Source organism: Notolabrus celidotus, chromosome 2, assembly GCF_009762535.1.
Source record: "Notolabrus celidotus isolate fNotCel1 chromosome 2, fNotCel1.pri, whole genome shotgun sequence".
In the NCBI taxonomy this organism is placed as follows: Eukaryota; Metazoa; Chordata; class Actinopteri; order Labriformes; family Labridae; genus Notolabrus; species Notolabrus celidotus.
The window spans coordinates 8,577,382-8,597,892 of record NC_048273.1 but is presented as its reverse complement, the minus strand read 5'-3'; the positions used below and the strand labels follow the sequence as shown (position 1 = coordinate 8,597,892).

General features: G+C 43.6%; 2 protein-coding genes across 3 annotated transcripts in view; one reads left to right on the top strand and one right to left on the bottom strand.

The window, feature by feature from the left end:
* Positions 1–12,502, top strand: part of lnx1 (ligand of numb-protein X 1) — a 61,152-nt gene extending 48,650 nt beyond the window's left edge. For both annotated transcript variants that reach the window (XM_034706608.1, XM_034706600.1), the window contains exons 6-11: positions 15–437; positions 2,922–3,056; positions 8,082–8,259; positions 9,340–9,586; positions 10,173–10,331; positions 11,485–12,502. In XM_034706608.1, coding sequence (XP_034562499.1) covers positions 15–437; positions 2,922–3,056; positions 8,082–8,259; positions 9,340–9,586; positions 10,173–10,331; positions 11,485–11,620 — 1,278 coding nt within the window. In that variant the 3' untranslated portion in view covers positions 11,621–12,502. The remainder of the gene's footprint in view (positions 1–14; positions 438–2,921; positions 3,057–8,081; positions 8,260–9,339; positions 9,587–10,172; positions 10,332–11,484) is intronic.
* Positions 12,294–20,511, bottom strand: part of fip1l1a (FIP1 like 1a (S. cerevisiae)) — a 46,654-nt gene continuing 38,436 nt past the window's right edge. Inside the window, exons 12-13 of the mRNA XM_034706648.1 lie at positions 12,921–13,061; positions 12,294–12,794 (exon numbers count right to left, since the gene is read on the bottom strand). Of these exons, the coding sequence (XP_034562539.1) occupies positions 12,647–12,794; positions 12,921–13,061 (289 nt within the window). The 3' untranslated portion in view covers positions 12,294–12,646. The remainder of the gene's footprint in view (positions 12,795–12,920; positions 13,062–20,511) is intronic.

The following is a 20,511-nucleotide window of genomic DNA, read 5'->3' as shown; positions in this document are numbered from 1 at the left end:
CTGTTGTTTCTCAGGTAAACGGCATCGACATCAGCAACGTACCTCACTGTTTCGCCATGGCGGCCCTCAAGCAGCCCTGCCAACTCCTCCGTCTCACCGTGCTCAGAGAACAGCGCCACCGCTACCGCTCACACTCGCACGGTCACCAACACGGCCACGGCCATGAAGTCCCCATGGGCCACCCATCCCACGGCTTATCTCACCTCCCCCTGAGGGACGACAGCATCCACGTGGTTCTGAATAAAACCGCGCCGGACGAGCAGCTGGGGATCAAGCTGGTGAGGCGGCCGGAGGAGCACGGCGTCTTCATCTTTCACCTGCTGGAGGGCGGGCTGGCGTCGCGGGATGGACAGTTGTGTGTCGGAGACCGCGTGCTGGCCATCAACGGGCATGATCTACGTTACGGCGCCCCAGAACATGCTGCTCTGCTCATCCAGGTCAGTCAAACCTTCACATAACGACATCTCTCAAACTCAGAGAGCAGCTCTCGCAGAAAGTTCAGAGCTGTGGGATTCAGAGGAGTCCACATGTTGTTCCAGACCATGAATAAACCACGTCCTCTGGCTCCCTCAGGTATTAAAGATAATTGTGGTGATTCAGGCTAATTGTGTTGTGTTGTGCTGTTGTGTCTGCACTCGCTGCAGTTAATGCTATTTAATTGTGGTGATTCCCTGGCGGACGGGGCCGTGCGGCTGCCTCTGGTTCCTGCCTGATGCCAGTCAATGGTGGTGTGTTTGTGGTTAATTGTGGTTAATTGCAGTGTTTTTGCGGTTGACTGTGCAGGGTCTCTGGGCCTGGAGTTCCTGTCTGAACGGTCTGAGCGGCTCTCGAGGGCCTCTCTGGAGCCAACATGGCCTCTCTGAGCGGGCACTTTCTGTCAGAGATTAAGAACTGGCAGGGAAGAAATTAAATTAGTCCAATTAAGGCAATAATGGGCCGGACTGGCTAATTCAGGAGTCAGCTCAGTGCTGCAGAGACCAGAGGAGTCTCAGGGGGGAGAAGCAGCCGGCCAGTCTGTGTCAGATCCAGTATTTGCATGTGAATGTGTGAATGAGAGGGACCGGACTGGCAGCTCATAGATAGAAAATGTTACGACTAGATACGTTTTTCATTTACTGTCCTTATTCAGAAAATCAAAATAATTTACATAATTAGATATTTGTTTTACCTTCACCTTGAACAGGGGGGAAATAAGCGGCGCATCCCCAAAACTCACTGAAAATGCATTTTGTTTCATAATTGAGCCAACATTTCATCAGCGGTTGTCTCAGTTTTTCCGTCTAGTTTTCATGCAGAGGGTTTGAAGAGGATTATTGATCACAGTCTCATATCTGTCAGCATCTGTGCAGCATCGTTTAACAGAAAGACTTGAATCAGGAAGGAACAGCCGGCGAAACAAAATCCACTAACCAGGACATGCAACAATTTACGGATGGACAGAAAAGCAATAATAATTCAAACATAAACTGGGTACTGTGCAATCATTTGAATGTTGAATGCTACTTGTATCTGTGTTTTTATTTCTTATTTATGTTTGTCTATAGTTTTTATGATTTTATTCCGTTACTGCTGCTCTTTTTAAGCATCTTTTGCACGGATAAATGGGCTGCACTTCAATTTCATTGTACAATATACAATGAAAATAAGATATGTTCTGTTCTTCTATTCTAATCAAATTAGATCCGTACATATCTTAAAGATGTAAGCCCTAGAATTGTAGTTTTACAGATGATATTGTACCAGATCATGTCCTAGTCTGGCGTCATGCTGGTTGTAGTTTTTATTCTAGTTTGTGTACGGGTTAAACAAATGCCTTATGAGTCGTTCCTTAGGGTCATGTTTGGACATATGCTGTATGAAACTTAGATGTAGTCCCTGTGAAGTCGTCTTTTGGGTTTTCGAAGCCTAATGATGGTGGTCGCCATATTGGAAATACTGGCTCGACCTAACCTTGATTACCTTGGAGGCAAAAGGTGGAGTTGAGGCAGGCCTTTAGCATTCTTGCAAACAGCTAGTGCACCAAGTCGGCTCAGTCATTCCCCTGACTTTACAAACTATGTAAAACCCAGAGCCTCATAGACCAAAACTGTAAATATATTTTATCATCCTCTAAAAATTGACACTCTAATTTGGGCTCTGAAGACAGCCTCAAGTGGACACTGAAGGAACTGCAGATTTTTGCATGCACTTCTGTTTTGACATCACTTTTCAGCTCTGGAAGTTAGCGCTTGATTTTGGAATAAGTTGATATGATATGTATCACATTACAGGAGTGAAAATCCATTAAGAAAGGCTTACATTTGCACCTTTTGAACCATGACTGTACAGTGTCATAGGCCTGAGATGTAGCGCTGCAAGTTATGCAGCTTTCAGTTTGGCAAATGCACCATAAATAAAATGTACCAATCCCTTGTTGAAAGTATTCTCATGGTACAACCACCTTTTAAACCAGCGTTGTTAAACTCAGCAACTCAGCAGAACAATCACAGGCTGAGAACAAATGTAGTTAAACCATCATCATGCAAAGACAGTCCAATGCCTGAGTCGGACCACAGCCATGCATCAAACCACCACTTCCAGCTTCTGCCTTCAGGACAAGAGTACATAGTCCCCTGTGCACAGAAATGTTTGTATAAAACCTACCTTTCTACCCCAGTTAGTATAAAATATCACACAAGTCAACAACATATTTCTGCTTTTTGCATGCAATAAGTAGACAAAGTTATGTTCTACTTGCTCCTGGTATTTTTGCTCACTCTTCATGGACTCACGTTGCATTCAGTGTGATGAGAACTTCTCTTGCTTCAGCCTTAAATACAGCAGACAACCATGACAGGTGTATGCATCTGCTTAATGCTGCTTTAGAAATGTATAAAGCAGAAGTAAAAGTCAAGTTTCTGTTGTCTCTTCGTGTTTTCCAGGCGAGCGAGGAGCGAGTTCACTTCATAGTGTCTCGTCAGATCTGCCTGCCCACCCCAGACATCCTACAAGAAGCTCCGTGGGGCATGGACGGTCCCCCTCCTTACTCTCCTGTGGATATCGAGCAAACACTACTGGTGAGCAGCAAACACAGACGCATACACATGAGATAGGAACAGCACCGACACACAGAGGAGCTTTATTCCTCTGTCTCCCCATCCCATGATAAATATTCCCTTTCAGGTGCAAATGATCCGTGGAGGTATTATTCCCCCATCAAAGCTGAGCGTGTCATTCAGGCAGTACAGCTGGAGGGGAGTTTTTCTCCTCTCGGAGAACTGTTGCATCCACATCAGCCACAGAAAACAGCCGCTCACCCTACAGGATTAAGATTATTCTCCTCCATCCACGGCTGACAGATTTCCTCAGTTTCTCACTGAACCTGGTGACTTCTTCTGTTCTTAAGATGATAGATGTGATATGACAGCTCTACCTTATTTTTTAATCCACACATTCATTTTAAGAGACGCAGTTTGAAGCAGAAAATGTTTGACGACAGATGAGTTTGAAATGTGGCCAGAGAAGCCTATTAACAAAGGTTGCTTTACTTCCTTTCAGGGTATTTTCATTCATGTTTAAGTCAGCCTGCAGAAAGTTAACATAGCTTAGCATTGTACTGCAGACAAGGGGAAAACCTAGCCTAGACATGAAACATCAGTTTTTACAATCCAGTGAGACGATAAGCAAATGTTTAACAATAGAAGAGTTTGAAATGTGGCCAAAGAAGCATATAAAATCCCACAAGCTTGATGATTTATCAAGCAACGTGACATATACCAGCAGTTTTTACAATCCAGTGAGATGAAAGGCCAATGAAAACAACAAGCAAATGTTTGACAATAGAAGAGTTTGAAATGTGGCCAGAGAAGCTTAGGAACAAAGGTTGCTTTACATGCTTTCAGACCATTTACATTCAGCTTTAAATGTCCTATACCACTCCTGTTTTCACCTTTTAATGTCAGTCAGCCAGCAGAATGTTAGCGTAGCTTAGCATTGTACTGCGGACAAGGGGAAGACCTAGCCTAGACATGAAACAGCAGTTTTTACAATCCAGTGAGACGATAAGAAAATGTTTAATGATAGAAGAGTTTGAAGTGTGGCCAAAGAAGCATATAAAATCCCACAAGCTTGATGATTTATCAAGCAACGTGACATATAGCAGCAGTTTTTACAATCCAGTGAGATGAAAGGCCAATGAAAACAACAAGCAAATGTTTAACAATAGAAGAGTTTGAAATGTGGCCAGAGAAGCATAGGAACAAAGGTCGCTTTACATCCTTTCAGACCATTTACATTCAGGTTTAAATGTCCTATACCACTCATGTTTTCACCTTTAATGTCAGTCAGCCAGCAGATTGTTAGCATAGCTGAGCATTGAACTGCGGACAAGGGGAAAAACCTAACCTAGCATGAAACAGCAGTTTTTAGAATCCAGTGAGATAATAAGCAAATGTGTGAAAATAGAAGAGTTTGAAATGTGGCCAGAGAAGCATAGGAACAAAGTTTGCTTCACCTCCTTTGAGAGTGCATACATTCTCATTTAATTTGTCATGTTTTCACCTTTAACATCAGTTACAGTCAGCAGAAGGTTAGTGTAGCTTAGCATTGTACAGACATTTCACGCAGTCCATCCTAAAGCTTGATGAGTAATCTGCAATGTGACATGAAGCAGCAGTTTTTACAACCCAGTGAGATGAAAGGCCAGTGAAAACAACAAGCAAATGTTTGGCGACAGAAGAGTTTGAAATGTGACCAGAGAAGCATAGGAACATATGTCGCTTTGACTACTATATGCATTCTGGTTTAAACTGTCATGTTTTCACCTTTAACACTAGTTACAGCCAGCAGAAAGTTAGCATAGCTTAGCATTGTAACAGAAACAAAAGGAAAAAATCTATCCTGGGCTTTCCTGTCTCCAGATGTTTCAAGCCGCCCCCCCCATGAGCTTGATGATTTATCCACAACGTGACATGAAACAGCAGTTTTTACCATCCTGAGAGACGAGAAGCCAATGAAAACAACAAGCTAGACTAACACAGGTTTCAAGTTGCTGTGCGGTAGAAACAAGGAGTGAAATTGAGGTACCTGTACTTTAAGATGCCTTTGGACAACCTCTTCAAACTGTTATCACAGGACGTAACTTCATTTTACCAAACAATGCTGACTCTAGCAAGTAAGAAGACAAACCTGTAACCAAAATGTCAGGTACCTTTGGAAAGAGTCTGGGTTGTTGTTTCCCACTTCTTTGAGTCTCTTCGCTATGCTAGGCTAATTCTCTGCTGGCTGTAGCTTCTTATTTACTGCATAATTATGAGAGTGGTAACAACATTCCAGTTTAACAGCTGTAATTAAAAAAATTAGCAGTATTTTCTGGTTACAACTGATCTTATTATTTCTTGCCAAAGCTTGCTGTGATGCCAGGAATAAAAGAGTCTCTTTAACTTTAAAAAATACCCACATTTTCAAATGATTACCACAAAGTTGTGTTCAGCTCATTAGCGTGGGTAGTCATGCAGAACCCTGAGAGTCTATCCTACATTCTCCTTACTCTCTCTGATGGTGTATTATATATGAACCTTTGGCACATTGCTCTCAAAGTAGTCTTATATAGTACTCATCTCCCGCAGCCCACAGTGTATTGTGTAGGTCGTCAGTGTGTAGACAGTGTTCACACAGCGACAGTGCATGCTGTGCCCCGGGGTCAGTCATGTGACAGCGAACGATCTCAGCAGCAGAAATGTGTGAATGCTGCACATTAACAACGTAGCACCAGCTACATCCCATCAACCTCAATGTGTACATGTGTTATTCATTACTACTCCACTCTGAGCCTTGGTCCCCAGACTGACACACAAACACACACGGCATAAATAAAATCCGATCCGCTTTATCCCACACACAGACTCATGCACCGAACCAAATCGCACATCATGACGTCTATGAATAAATCATCCTCTTCGTATCCAGCCTGCACATGAAATGAAGAGACACTTCAGCTGCCCGGTATCCTAATAACCGCCATATATTATACATCACCCGTTATGCTAATGAGGTCATTCATTAATTACCACCTATGTCTCCGTCGTTGGACCCTTGCTCCCAAAGCACAGCATGGATGATGTTCATGTGAACTCCCCTGCAATCAAGAGGAATATGTAACATCCCTGTGAAAACAGACTTTATTAATATGCAAATGTGTTCCTCCAGATCTAATTAGATTATGTAGTGTATAGAAGGTGCCCTTGGTGTTATAACTGACTTCATATCATGTTCGGTCTGGAGTTGTTGTGTTGATTACTGTGAGGAAACACAGTGAAAGACACTCAAGACAAGAGAGCCCTGATAATGACTGTCCCTTTAAAGATGACCCTTTAGATCAACAGATTTTTGCTGGAGGATTCTTTCAGTGTTCATCAGCCTGCATTCAGTGTTTATTGTTGACTCTCTCAGACACTTGTTGGACGACACAGGTTGTCAGGAGGGGCTGCAAGCTGAGCTGCTGATAACATACACTCTGTTTTCAACATCTCGGTTGTCTAATTGGTCCTATTGGTTTTTACTGTTCCTCCTCTTCAGTGCAAATTGACACAGTTGTTGAAACCAGTAGAATCCTACATAAACAGTTTATTATTATTAAAAACAAATGTCTTCATCAGATAGAGGATATCAGGTGAGGGGGCTCCAAGCTGAGCTGCCGCTATCCAACCAACCCCATCACGGGGATGGTTGTCACACACTTTGGGGTTGGTTGTCACACACTATGGGGTTGGTTGTCACACACTATGGGGTTGGTTGTCACACACTATGGGGTTGGTTGTCACACACTATGGGGTTGGTTGTCACAATGGTATTTAAATGGGTAAAATCTTTTAAAAAGGCAAGAAGGCAGAACTAAATTTGAAAGTTTAATTGCACTTCACAAGTGATAGGCCTACATAACTTAATGCATTTTAACATAAAATGAGGAACATGAACAGGAAACACATCTTTAGGCCAGCCTATATAACAACATAAAGGACAAAACAAATAGGCCGAACAATAATGGCCGACTCAACTAGGCTACATGCAGTCACTGTCTGAGTTACAGTGATGGCAAATGTAGGGTCTGCACACTCCAACTCATTTCACCATGCATGATTTTACCAACATAGGGGTTGGTTGTTACATGTGAGGACCAACCCCAAAGAGAATGTGACGACCAACCCCAACTGGAATTTTTTGCTAGCATCAAGGCTAACAACCATCTAACAACTAGTTAGCTAGCTAATAAAAATCTAAACTATAGCTTTCCCCTCACACTTTGTAAGGGTAACACTTGTTTTGTTATAAACCCATCGTTTAAAAGCCTAGAAGAAAAATACTGAGGAGCTGAATATTTACAATTTGACATGAAAAACACAAAAAGTCCTCTCACCTCAAGTTCAGCTGTCTTACTCCAGAGAAGACTATGTAGGTGAGCTTTGATCCTAATTCTGGAAATGCCCATACCCCAATTTGAGAGACAGCGCCCTCTGGTGGCGAGATATAACAAGTGTGCCAACCAACCCATGTGACAACCAACCCCGTTCTCTCCTACAGCTTCTTTCCAAGATCTGAGTTGTCATCTGTTACAATATTTTAAACTGAATGGAGTTATCCAGTTGGCAAAACTCCAAACTCCAGCAGGACAGATTTAAATCAGTCTCTCTAACACTTTTTGTCGGACACAGTTTGTCCTGTTGAGGGGTAGACACTTGAGCTGCTTCATTCGTCTGTAAAACTGATGAAACGTTACTATATTTGTCCATTGTTTTCGTCACCTTTGAGAAGACAACAGGACTGTTGACTCGGTGTCCCTTTTAAAAAGACGTTCACTTACTTGACTTTTTTCACCAGCAGCTCAAACGAGGCTTTCAAGTCCGATATACAAACTGCAGACAAACTGGCTAAAGTTAGCTAGCTGTGCAGATATTGAATACAAATATCCAAGGTCTATCTTTTCACTAATATTGCAACCCTCTGTCCAGATGATTTCTTTCCCTGGCCTACAGAGAAGGAACATGAAATAGTAAATGTTGTATTCTGAACCTCGGCTGTTACGTTTCTCTCCCTGTTTCCTGAAGGACGCCTGTCAGAAGCCTGCGTGCTATGAGAAGACCGTCACCTTGACTAAGGAGCCGTATGATTCGCTGGGCATGACGGTGGCGGGGGGCATGTCGAGCCGAGGGTGGGACCTCCCCATTTATGTCACAAACGTTGACTCTGACGGAGTGGTGGGACAGGAGGGCTCCATCCGCAAAGGTAATGACAAGCTACTACTTGATGTCTCTTTCCATTGCGTACCTGCACGCTCCATCTTATAATTACCTGAATATTACTGCTGTTATTTATTACAGCGTCATGTTCGGCTCTATTGTGCGGATAATTACCCATTTATTGGAAGGAGCGTTGGTTCTGTGCGGCTGGCAGACTGTCAAGGATTCAGCTTTGATGATGAACACTTTGTATATAAAGAGCAGGATGATTGATGAACACTTAAGATTCATGTTTCATTACGACAGTTATTCAACCAGCACAAGAACTCAGCGGTGCCGCTGTGGTTCAGTGCTCCACAAATTGGCTTTAACACTCTTAAACAAAAAGCAAACAAACAGGAGCAGAGCGGCACTCTGGACTTATTGTGGAGTGCTTAATTATTCTGTTCTATGGAATCAGTCAGCTCTGAAATAGAGCAAAATACGGAGCTGCACACAAATAACGGGCTGGAGGAGCAGCAGTCTTTGTAGTCTGAAATACAGCTGAAGACTGCCGAGTGATAGAATTCACCTCCAACTGCTGATTCCTGCACATCCCTCCTATAACATTACCATATTAAGGCCTGCTGTGACTTTCAATCCCCCTCCTTCAGGCTCTGTTTATGAGAGGAATGAAGAAATGCTGTTTTGAGCAAATAGCAGCAAACAGACCTAAAAAAAAGAGGTAAATTGAGTCAGTTTGTTTGGAGCACGGTTCAAGGTGCACATTACTGTATTCACGTGGGACCCAGCAGCAGCAGTAGCAGCAGCAGCAGCTGTCTCTGTGAGCTTATGAAACATGTTTTTGGATTGTGACGGACTGCTCATCTGCATATCAACACAGAGCAAACGTGTCCTTTGAGCCACTCTTCAGCTGTCTGTTTTTCTTTGCACACTTTCATCATGAGGGGCTTTTTAAAGTGCAGGTGGGGCTGGTTTTTATCCCTTTGTGCTGTTACAGGAGGGTTTGTGAATATTAATGAGGCAGTGATGAGTCCCTGTCCTGTGAGGTCCTTTGGAAAAGCATTAATGAGGGCAGAAACCCCGAGCAGATGCTGAGCTGTGCCGTGCACTTCCTCCCCTGCAGGTGACATCCTGCTAAATGTGAACGGGGTGGACCTGACGGGGGTGACGCGGGGCGAGGCCGTGGCAAACCTGAAGAACACCTCGTCTCCTGTCGTGCTCAAGGTCTTGGAGATGCGTCCCCCTGAAGAAACCCTGCAGGACTGCTCGCTGCCGCCCTGTCTCGTACCCTCACCCACAGACAGCACTAAGAGCCCGCTGCCCAACGACGACTACTCCCCACTGTGGGTGTCATGGCTGCAGCTCCCCAGGTACACACCCTGAGCTCTCTCTTACACCTTTCTTTACTTTTCAGTTTCATTTCCTGAGCCCGGTATCATCCGTACCCCCTCTCTGGTCCTCCTGACCTCTGCCAGCTGGTGCCACTGGAGCTGTGACAGAGCCAGCTGGGGGGAGAAAGCTCATTATACTTTTAAACTAACTTCAACATCCACTGCTGTTGTATCCATCAAACTTCTGAGTGTGGGAAACTTTCTTATAGATTAAAAAATGTAGTTATCTTCTTTGCAGCGTCGAGAAACAACGATGCAACCAAAAATATGTTTCCCCTCAAACTGAATTGATTAGGAGTCTAAAGTGAGTCCTGAGCCGCCCTGGGAATGCAGTCCAGGATTTAAATATAATTTCACTCAGCCCGGGTTATCTTTATGAGACTGATATAGAAGTCATACCGTCCTCTTTATTTCACTCCTCCTGGGAGGGAAAGTCTCGCCTTGGTTCAAAGATTAGCCGGGCCTTTGTCTCTGGTTTCAGGATGGATGTACAGCACAGTGTATATAACGTGAAGTTGGAGTCCAGAGATTAGTGTTTTTAATCTCTCTCTCTTGGCTCATGCAGGCATCTGTACTGCTGCAAAGACATCGTGCTGCGGCGGAGCACCTCGGGCAGCCTGGGCTTCAGCATTGTGGGAGGTCAAGAGGAGGTCAACTGCAATCAATCCTTTTTTATCCGCTCCATCGTGGAGGGGACGCCGGCCTACAACGACGGCAGGATAAGGTATTCAGACCAGATTCATCTCTTAATGCTTCGCTGGGACAAATGTGAAGAAAGAGATCTGTTTCAAGGATTCAAGGAGGATTTATCTCTTTGGTTTTACTCAATGTTTTGATCATTTAAGTTTGATTAATGTTCCAAGTTCCTTTAATGTACAAACAAGGAGTTTTTCTAGTGCTGAATAAAAGACTTCAGGTTTTGAACTTCTGACTTTGCTGTACAATTCCAGATCTTAGCATCTCATTTCTAATCAAAACATCCCACTACACTCTTTATAAGCCACATTAATCCATCAAGTCAAGAAATAAATCTTATTTCAACATATTAAAAGTCTAAAAGCCAGACTGAATTGCTTGTAAAATCTGTGACAAAATCTGCTGAAGAGTATATTGAATTATAATCAAGGAAACTTTTCTGCGTTGGCAGATATCTTTACTGGATTGAACCCCTCAGGCTTTCGCTTTGTCTCGTTATATTTTAAAATAAGATGTTTATCTGGACTTGTCAGGTGAATATGACATATATTAAGCGTAATGAGACTAAATTTAGACGAATACACTCGGTAAGATTCAAGTTTCTGCAGTGTGGGTTAAAAAGATGAATTGAAAATGTCACTTTGAGCTCCAGAAAATCACGATGAGGACGTTTATACGACTCTGACATTTAATAAAACGAGTGATAAATTGTGTAATCCAAGATTAAAATTGAAAGTGTTATGACTCAGGCACAGAGGAAGCAACACAGAGGAGTCAAAGGGCCATAAATCAGGGAACAGAGTTTAGGATTTATAATTTTGTGATAGTAAAAATAAAATCATGAGTTTGAGTCTGTTTTTCTTTTAACTCATTCCTTCACTCTCTTTTTTCTCTTTTGGAAACTTTTTCCCATAAGATAAAGATGACAACTAAACAGAGGAAGGAAATATTAAGATAAGAGAGCAGGGGATGAAATGTGGCGAAAGGCTGAGAGTTGAACTTGTTGGATGAAATACAGCATCACCATAAAACAGCGCTCTCTCATTTAAAACAGGTTTATTATTTGGACTTGTAAACAATATTAAAAGTATTCAAAGTGTGTCTTATACAGCAAATTTTGCTGTTTTTGTAAAGTAGATAATTAGTGCCTAACCATCTCTTTAATTGGTGTCACTCTTCAGGTGCGGGGACATCCTGCTGGAGGTGAACGGGAAGAGCACATGGGGGATGACCCACACGTCGCTGGTGCGGCTCCTGAAGGAGCTCCGGGGGAGAATCACTCTGACCATCGTGACGTGGCCGGGCAGCCTGCTGTAGCGGCGCTCTGAGCCCGCCAGTGCTGCTTTTTTTCTCCAGCATGGACCAATGAATGTGGGAGGCGGAGCTTCAGACTGACTGCCTCCTGAGTGGGAGGAGCTTAGAGTAGTGCAAGTCACGTGTGGATTTCTCACTTCTGACGGACAGCTGAGACTTTGCTGAGTCTGGAGGGGGGGACAAACACGAGACTGGATTTTTATCAGAGGTTAACTCGCCCCCCTCAGAGAACGCAGAACCGGGAGGATCCAGGACTGAGCCACTTTAGACTTGGATGTTTAGATCTGTTTAGAGGACACAGTCCATCTCTGGCACAGCACCCAGAGGAGGGGTGGGCGGACGGAGAGGAGACACAACACGTTGCCAATTCCAGTAGTTAAATATTAGGGTATGCGTTAAGTTGGACTCACATTTCTTTACTGTAAATGTTGGGTGTCTAAAAAAAGTTCTGATCCAAGCACTTGTGATACGTTTCTTCTATTTGTTTGTGGTATGGCCTTTAAACGTAGGCTCCATCCTGTTTGTACTGACAGTGGTTGTCATCTTCATCCGTTGACCTGACGACACGTTGCCAAGTAGTAGTCTGTGTTGAGGTTTTCTTCTCTGATTTCAGAAGCTATGGCTAAATTATCAAACCACTGGCAATAAAATATATAAAAAATAAAGAATCAGTGTGTTCATAAGATGTTAAAAGAATATTTAATTAGGTGACGTTGTGGAGGCCTTACTCATTTTCTTACTTTTAAGAGAAAAAATCTGACTTGGTTTGTGTGTGGGCGGTTCTGGGGCCCGTCTGCTGTGGTTCTGTCTGTCACGCTTCGGCCTGTGTAGTATATCTGATGGTACATTTGGTTAAATGATCAATAAAGTCATTGGAAAAAGAGACTCGTGTGAGAGAATTCATTCGTCAAATAGAGAAAAACAAGAAAAGGAAAGCTGATGAAACATTTTGATGAAATATAAACATCAAATCATCTCAGCGATGCCACGGGGCAGCTCTGCTCATTAGACGGATCAGGAGGCTGAGAGTCACTCAGACGGTAATTTCCTCTCTGGATCGGCACAGAAAGTCTTCTTCTCCTCCTTCTCTTTCTTTTTTCTTTTGCTCTTTTTAGGTTTGTGGCTCCTCTGACTGTCTTGGTCCTTTTCAGTGTCTCCTCTGCTCCTGCTGCTTCCACAAAAGCACAGATCACAATCATATAATGCTTCTGTTGTCTTATGATCTTTTTCATTAAAAGCTGTGTGTGTGTGTGTGTGCGAGTGCGTGTGTTCGTGTTTGTGTGTGTGTGTTTGTGTGTCAGACCTGTGTGATGATTTTTCCCCTCCGTCTGGTTTGTCTCTGTGCCTCCTCTCCTCTCCTCCTTCTGTTCCTTCGCTCGCTCTCTCTGAACTCTGCTTCTTCTTTTTTGGTTTCTTTGTCTTCTTTCGCTTCTTCGGCTCCTTCCTGAAGACAAACACCCAAAAGGCTTTTAGTATCTGTGAAACTGGAGGTACTTTTTATTCCAAGTTTATACAGGCAGAGGCAGAGCTCACTGCCCACAGGGGTGAGTCTGCTCACCAAAAGCAGGACCAGAACCAGAACCACCGGGTCTTCTGTTTGTCTGCCTGAGCTTTCAAACTTCCCCTCTGACCAAGGTTTTGAGAAACAGATGATCTTGCATTTATGTTAAGGGTGATTTTGTGTGACAGGGGAAGAGTATCATGGTTGCAACAAATCTCAAGATGTAAATATTTAACAGATTTAAGATTCTGCAAGATGTCCAGTTCTTTGGGAGTCAGGACTCTGGATTAAGGATGTAAAATCTTAAGAGATAAAAAATGAATGAAAAGCCAAGACAGGGAGAGCAGCACCAAAGTACCCCGGGGTACAGAGCAGAGCGAGCATCAGTAACCATACTGGTAATATTAGACACAGCAGAAAGGAGGAGCTGGGTGGAAGAGGGGAAGAGGTTTACAGTGGGAGCAGGAAGAGGAAGCAGGCAGAGCACAAGTTTGAAACTTAATGCAAACAAAGCAAGTCTGGACATGACTTCCTGAGTCAGGACTCTGGATTAAGGATGTAAAATCTTAAGAGATTTTTAAAGTTAAAGAGCAACAGTATAAGAACACAAGTGTTTCTACAAGGAGCTGCACAGAATAACATTTAGCTCAAAGCTGTGACTGTGTGATGTGTTGTTTTAGTCATAGTGTTGCTCTCATGATGCTTTAGGATGTCCACTAACCGCAACATACAAAAACAGAAGGGACACCTCACAAAGATGCCAATCAAACCCCAATTTCTTTGAAATAGAAACCCCTCCCAAATAAAAAAAAACAATGAAAGGGAAACAATAAGGGACTGGAGACCCTGGCCAAAAAGAACAAAAGATGGAAAGGTGCCGGGCCAGCCACGCAATGGACCGTCGCTCCCAGCACCTAACCCTAAACTAGACTGAGAATAACAAAATCTAAACCTTAGGGAAAAAGAAAACCAATAACTAAACTACCAGAGATCTCCAGCCCAAACTAACACAACTAACAATTAACATGTTTGGGACAACAAAAAAGACAAAGGGAAAACGACTCAAGCCCTTCCTTGTACGTGTGCCATCCTATGTCAGAGAGCATCCAGCTCTCTCTGCCACTCTTTTCATACCTCCGTCCTACCTGAGCACTAATCGCAACCAGGTGCACAGCCAGCAGAGGGAGGCGGGGCCAGGGGCCAGGAGAAATAGATAGATAGATAGATAGATAGATAGATAGATAGATAGATAGATAGATAGATAGATAGATAGATAGATAGATAGATAGATAGATAGATAGATAGATAGATAGATAGATAGATAGATAGATAGATAGATAGATAGATCTTTATTTGTCCTTAACAAGGAGATTTGTTGTCACCGTCTGTACAAGAATACATGTATAAACACAATAAACAATAAACATCCACCCAGCCTCACAACAATGGTGCACCTCATCCCACATATGTACACACCGGACACTTGTGAACTCACTGGACAAATATAAACACACCGGACACATATAAACACACCGGACACATTACAATGGCATTTTATTTAGCAGTGTTATGGCTGACGGGACAAAGCTTCTGCCAAACCGGGCTCGCCTACAGTACAGGGATCTGTATCTGCGACCAGAGGGGAGTAGTGTGAAGACTGAGTAGAGGGGGTGTTGGGGGTCCAGTGTTATAGTCTGTGCTCTGCGTGTGATGGCTCTGTTGTTAAGGTCAGACAGGTTGGGTGTGGGGAGGCGGATGATTTTGGTGGCAATGTTTGTGGTGCGTATGAGTTTGTTTATGAGAGAGAGAGAGAGAGAGAGAGAGAGAGAGAGAGAGAGAGAGAGAGAGAGAGAGAGAGAGAGAGAGAGAGAGAGAGAGAGAGAGAGAGAGAGAAACTTGAGGAGCCATACATAACAATAAATGATCAAGGCACCGAGGACTCTGATGTGGACACTTTCCATGAGTTTGCATTTCTGTAGACTTTCTTGTTGGACTTAGCCAGGTTTTTTTTTAGTAAACTCGGTGCATGTAAAATATTCTCCAGCCCACTACTAGATGCTGGGGAGCATCGGCCCCCACATATCTGCACAAATATTTCAATACATTTAAAGGGCCCCTGTCAGTCATAGGCCCTTTGAATATTCTTAACTTTGCAATACGTTTAAGTCAGACAACTCACGTTACTTTAAGCTGAAGTTTAATATTACTGCATACAGTGTTTGTGTTTGGCGTCTTGGCTCCGAATCTCATTACTCCTCGCAGATTAACTCATATGCAGAAATAGAGGAGTAATGAGATAGAACCAACCCCACCTCAGAGCCCACAGGTGGATGCTGGGGAGGAGGTGGGTTTGAAAGTTGTGTACGCAGCACTGGAGCAGGGGCAGAGACAGAGACAGGAAGTCTTGCAGCTTAAATAAACCGCCAGATAGTTGTCTGCCTCAAATAGCTTGCAGGCAGTGCTCCATTTGGTAGTGTGGCTCTGTTCTGGGAGCTCCCTGCCCTTCCATGTGCCTACGTGGAATGCCAAGGCTGAGGCGGGGAGAGCACACCACCAATCTATTTAAGTGCATAAATGAAAAGCCAAGGCAGGGAGAGCAGCACCAAAGTACCCCCGGGGTACATAGCAGAGCGAGCATCAGTAACCATACTGGTAATATTAGACACAGCAGAAAGGAGGAGCTGGGTGGAGGAGGGGAAGAGGTTTACAGTGGGAGCAGGAAGAGGAAGCAGGCAGAGCACAAGTTTGAAACTTAATGCAAACAAAGCAAGTCTGGACATGACTTCCTGACTTCCCTTCCCATTCATGTAAAGGGTTAACAGTTAGGCCTTTCAGTCGTTTGATAGTTTGCTGTAATATAGAAACACTGTAATGTAAGACACACATGCATACCAGAGGTGTGTTTTATTTCTTGTTATTTAATGGCTCATTTCTTTTTCAAGGCAACCTGTGATGTCATGATTGTGTGTGTGTGTTGTCCCTCGCTTTAATACCACACTCCTACACACTCGCACACCACACGCCTGACATCAATAAAGTGCGTGCGGGTTCAGTGCTCAGGCTTAGGGGAGGAGATTGAGATTGGACCATTATTCAGACCACAGGACCGATCATTACTTCAACACTCCTCTCACCTCATATCACCTCAGAAAAGTGCTCCGCTAAACCACAGGAGCAGGACCGCGGTCATAGGTTAAACACCTGCAGACGCTCAGAGTTACAGCTGAAGTCTGGGGGGCGCGGGGGTTCCTTCAGGACAGTCTGAAGTTAAGATTCGATTGTTTTATTAACTTCTTACTGTAACTTTAACACATCAAAGCACAAGGACACATCTTCATTTTATATCATGTAATCAAGCATAATACAAAATAGGCATGGTCATCAAACTGACCTTACAGGGACCAATGGGCTCAAAGCTCCCCATCACTTAGCTGCAATATTGGAAATGTTGAACTCAACCTAACTTCTGTGGAGCTAGTGTGAGGTAAAGAGGCGGGCCTTTAGCCTCCTCGCTAACAGCTACAGTGTTCCTGCCTGTCAATCAACTCAGCTGTGCCTCTCATTATGTAAAACTCGGAATCTTAATATCATCTAAGCTGCTGAGTCATGAAATAATTCACCCCCGTACAGTGTGCTGATAGAGAAATGAGCAATTCAGACTAAACTCACGTTTTGTACCAGGCTGTAAACGTGTTAATTTCTGCTGTAAAGATCGTTCCTTTTGAATGGGTGTGTATGTGGTTTACAGTACTTCTGGAGCCAGCCTCTAGTGGTCACTCGAGGAACTGCAATTTTTGGTACTTCCAAAGAGTTTGAGATGCTGGTTCATGCTTTATGTCCTCATGGCTCCACTATTGCAATTCTCTTTTCACCAGCCTCAATAAATCTTCTTTTGACTACAATTAATTCAAACGCGGATGCTAGACTGTTGACCAGGTCTAGTAAAACAACCCACATCCCACCATCCTATTCTCCTTACATTGGCTTCCAATCAAATCCAGAATACAGTTTAAGATCCTTGTATTAACATATAAAGCTCTCCATCATCAAGCACCCTCATATACAGTATCTCACAAAAGTGAGTACACCCCAAACATTTCTTCTAAAGATGATACACGAGAAAGTCCGCAAACATGGACATGGATTACTGGAACCATGTCTTGTGGTCTGATGAGACCAAGGTAAACTTATTTGGTTCAGATGGTGTCAAGCGTGTGTGGGGGCAACCAGGTGAGGAGTACAAAGACAAGTGTGTCTTGCCTACAGTCAAGCATGGTGGTGGGAGTGTCATGGTCTGGGGCTGCATTGGTCCTGCCGGCACTGGGGAGCTACAGTTCATTGAGGGAACCATGAATGCCAACATGTACTGTGACATACTGAAGCAGAGCATGATCCCCTCCCTTCAGAAACTGGGCCACAGGGCAGTATTCCAACATGATAACGACCCCAAACACACCTCCAAGACAGCCACTGCCTTACCAAAGGAGCTGAGGGTAAAGGTGATGGAGTGGCCAAGCATGTCTCCAGACCTAAACCCTATTGAGCAACTGTGGGGCATCCTCACATGGAAGGTGGAGGAGTGCAAGGTCTCTAACATCCACCAGCTACGTGATGTCGTCATGGAGGAGTGGAAGAGGATTCCAGTGGCAACCTGTGAAGCTCTGGTGAACTCTAGGGGGTTAAGGCAGTGCTAGAAAATAATGGCGACCACACAAAATATTGACACTTTGGGCCCAATTTGGACATTTTCACTTAGGGGTGTACTCACTTTTGTTGCCTGTGGTTTAGACATTAATGGCTGTGTGTTGAGTTATTTTGAGGGGACAGTAAATTTACACTGTTATACAAGCTGTACACTGACTACTTTACATTATATCAAAGTGTCATTTCTGCATTGTTGTCCCATGAAAAGATATAATTAAATGTTTGCAGAAATGCGAGGGGTGCACTCACTTTTGTGAGATACTGTATCTCAGACCTGTTCCAACCTTACATCCCCAGTAGACCCCTCCGATCCTCAGACCAGGTCTGCTTGCTGTGCCTTGTGTCAGGCTTAAAACTAAAGGTGGCCATGCCTTTGAGCATGTGGTTCCAACTCTGTGGAACAATCTTCTGCCCCAAGTGCGCTGTGCTGATTCCTCCAAGACTTTTAAAAAGCATCTTAAGACTCTGTGTGTGTCATGGCTTTTGACCATCTTTTGTAATTTGTTGTTATTTTGTCTGCTTTCATTATTGTCTTATTTATTGAACATTGTATTGATATTGGTTCTCTGTGAAGCACTTTGTAACTATGCTCTGTGAAAGGTGCTATACTAAATGAAGTTTATTTACTTAATTCTGCATGGACTTCAATTCTTGTGATGCTTGGTTCAAGGAGAAAAATGATCACTGATTTCAAACAACTTTTCCAAATGTTCCAGGCGGGGAAGCTCTGGGAACATTTTTTGTGCCCTCCTTCCTTGGCTTCATTTTTCAGCACCAGACGTTCCCACTTGTTTAAATGTGAGCAGAACTTTTAATAGAGTTCACTTGTTGTCTGCGTGTGAGCGGGGCGAGTCTGGTTTGTGAAAGTCCTGCAGTTCATCCCATTTCATTGTCTGCCATCTTTAAAGGATGCAGTCAATTACAGGCTGACCTTCAAAGCTGGTTTCCTGCAACATTGTCTTCTCCATAAATGAGATACACCACAACATAATTACAAGTCACCTCCAACAGACTCACTTCATTATGTTTCCGTTAATCAGTTATGTAAACTTCTCTGCAGAAGGTATACGTCCTCTGCTCCACTCTGCCTGCTTCTACATAATGAGGAATACAGAGCTCCACAGTGCATCTAAATAACGTTACATAATCTGTGGAGATGTATTTTTCCTGTTTCAAAAGGAAACAGCATTGTTAGCTCTTGTTCCTGACCTTGTTTTCTAAACTTCCTGAACTGCTTCTCCATAAACACAAACTTCATAACACATCCTCAGACGAAGTGAAGCTCCACTTATAAAAGACGAGTCCCTGAAGGCACAAACAGAAATACTGGATTCAGATATTGTTGGTTGTTTGTCACATTAGAGAGAGAAACTAACTGTGCGGTGCTGTGTCTCTCTTGGCAGATTTGCAGTTTAAGAATAATCAACCTGACCTTTAAGATTCATTTCTCTGCTGCTGTTAAAGCCTCGTCTCGCCCAAACAGTGCATCGGAAAAGTACAGATACTGCACTGCAACACAAACAGCTCGCACATGGCTGCAGTGATTATAACCATTCACTCGCTCCACAGAGCAGGAAGAGAGGGAGAGAGAGAGCCTTAAGGGGCAGAGATGTTGCAAGTACAAAGCTAAACATATTCAATATTTGGAGACAGCTCCTCTGTTAGCAGCTGGGATTAGGACCCAGGGCCCGCATTTGTTCTTGCTCAGAGCCATTAGCTTTAACACAGAAACAACCAGCTCACATTACACCAGGAACACAGACAAACGGCTCCCACAGTGTTGGAGAGAGTAAACTGTAGCGTGGCGGCCTCAGGATTTGTTTTCACTTTTTATAATTTCATTCATTAGCAATGCCAGGCCTGTCAGGGCGGCAGAACCACAGGATTCATAAGAAGCCTGAGCCCGAGCGAGGTGTAATTACGTCCAGTCCGTCTCTGCAGTTGCTCACCGAGACACCCGGCAGCCTCGCGGCGGATATGAAACACGGTTTGTGATTGACGTAGTTAACATGAAAGTAATATCTAGAAGATTAAAGCTGCAGCTGTGAGTGGAGGGATAAAACGCAACACCTAATGATGGCGGAGTGGGAGATGTGATTTCAGAGACAGAAACAGAACGTGTCCATGAAGTCAGCTAGAAGCCAGATTTGATATCAACACAAGTCTAAGTATCGACAACCCACCTTAACATGGTTTCTACAAAGACGCAGCCCCACCTCTGCCTCGCTACCATCTCTCTCTCTCCTCTCTCACCTGTTCACATGACATATACCACCCCTGGGATAATCATGCTTCATATTTACATATTACAGCTGATTAATATGTAGATGCTGCTAATGTGACCTTATTGGTAGCTCTGACAAATCCCATGATGCCGTGTGTCTACGGAGCAGCACAGTCCAAATTAAAGGCCCCTCAGCTGAATATGCATACGACGCCCAATTACATTTATCCAAGAGACTAAATGAGACAAGTTTGATCTTTATTTCAGGGTCGCAAACAAGATCCCACCCCGCGCTGGATCGATAGGTTTGAGTGTTTTCGGAGATGTCAGGTGAATTACATATTTTTCATCTCTGCAGTTTGTTTAAGAGGTGGAGAAGCTGTCGTTCAAAAGTTTTGTTTTTAAGGCCAAAAGAAAGTTATAAATTAGAGGAAAGTCCAGAAAAGCAAACAGCTGCAGTGAGGG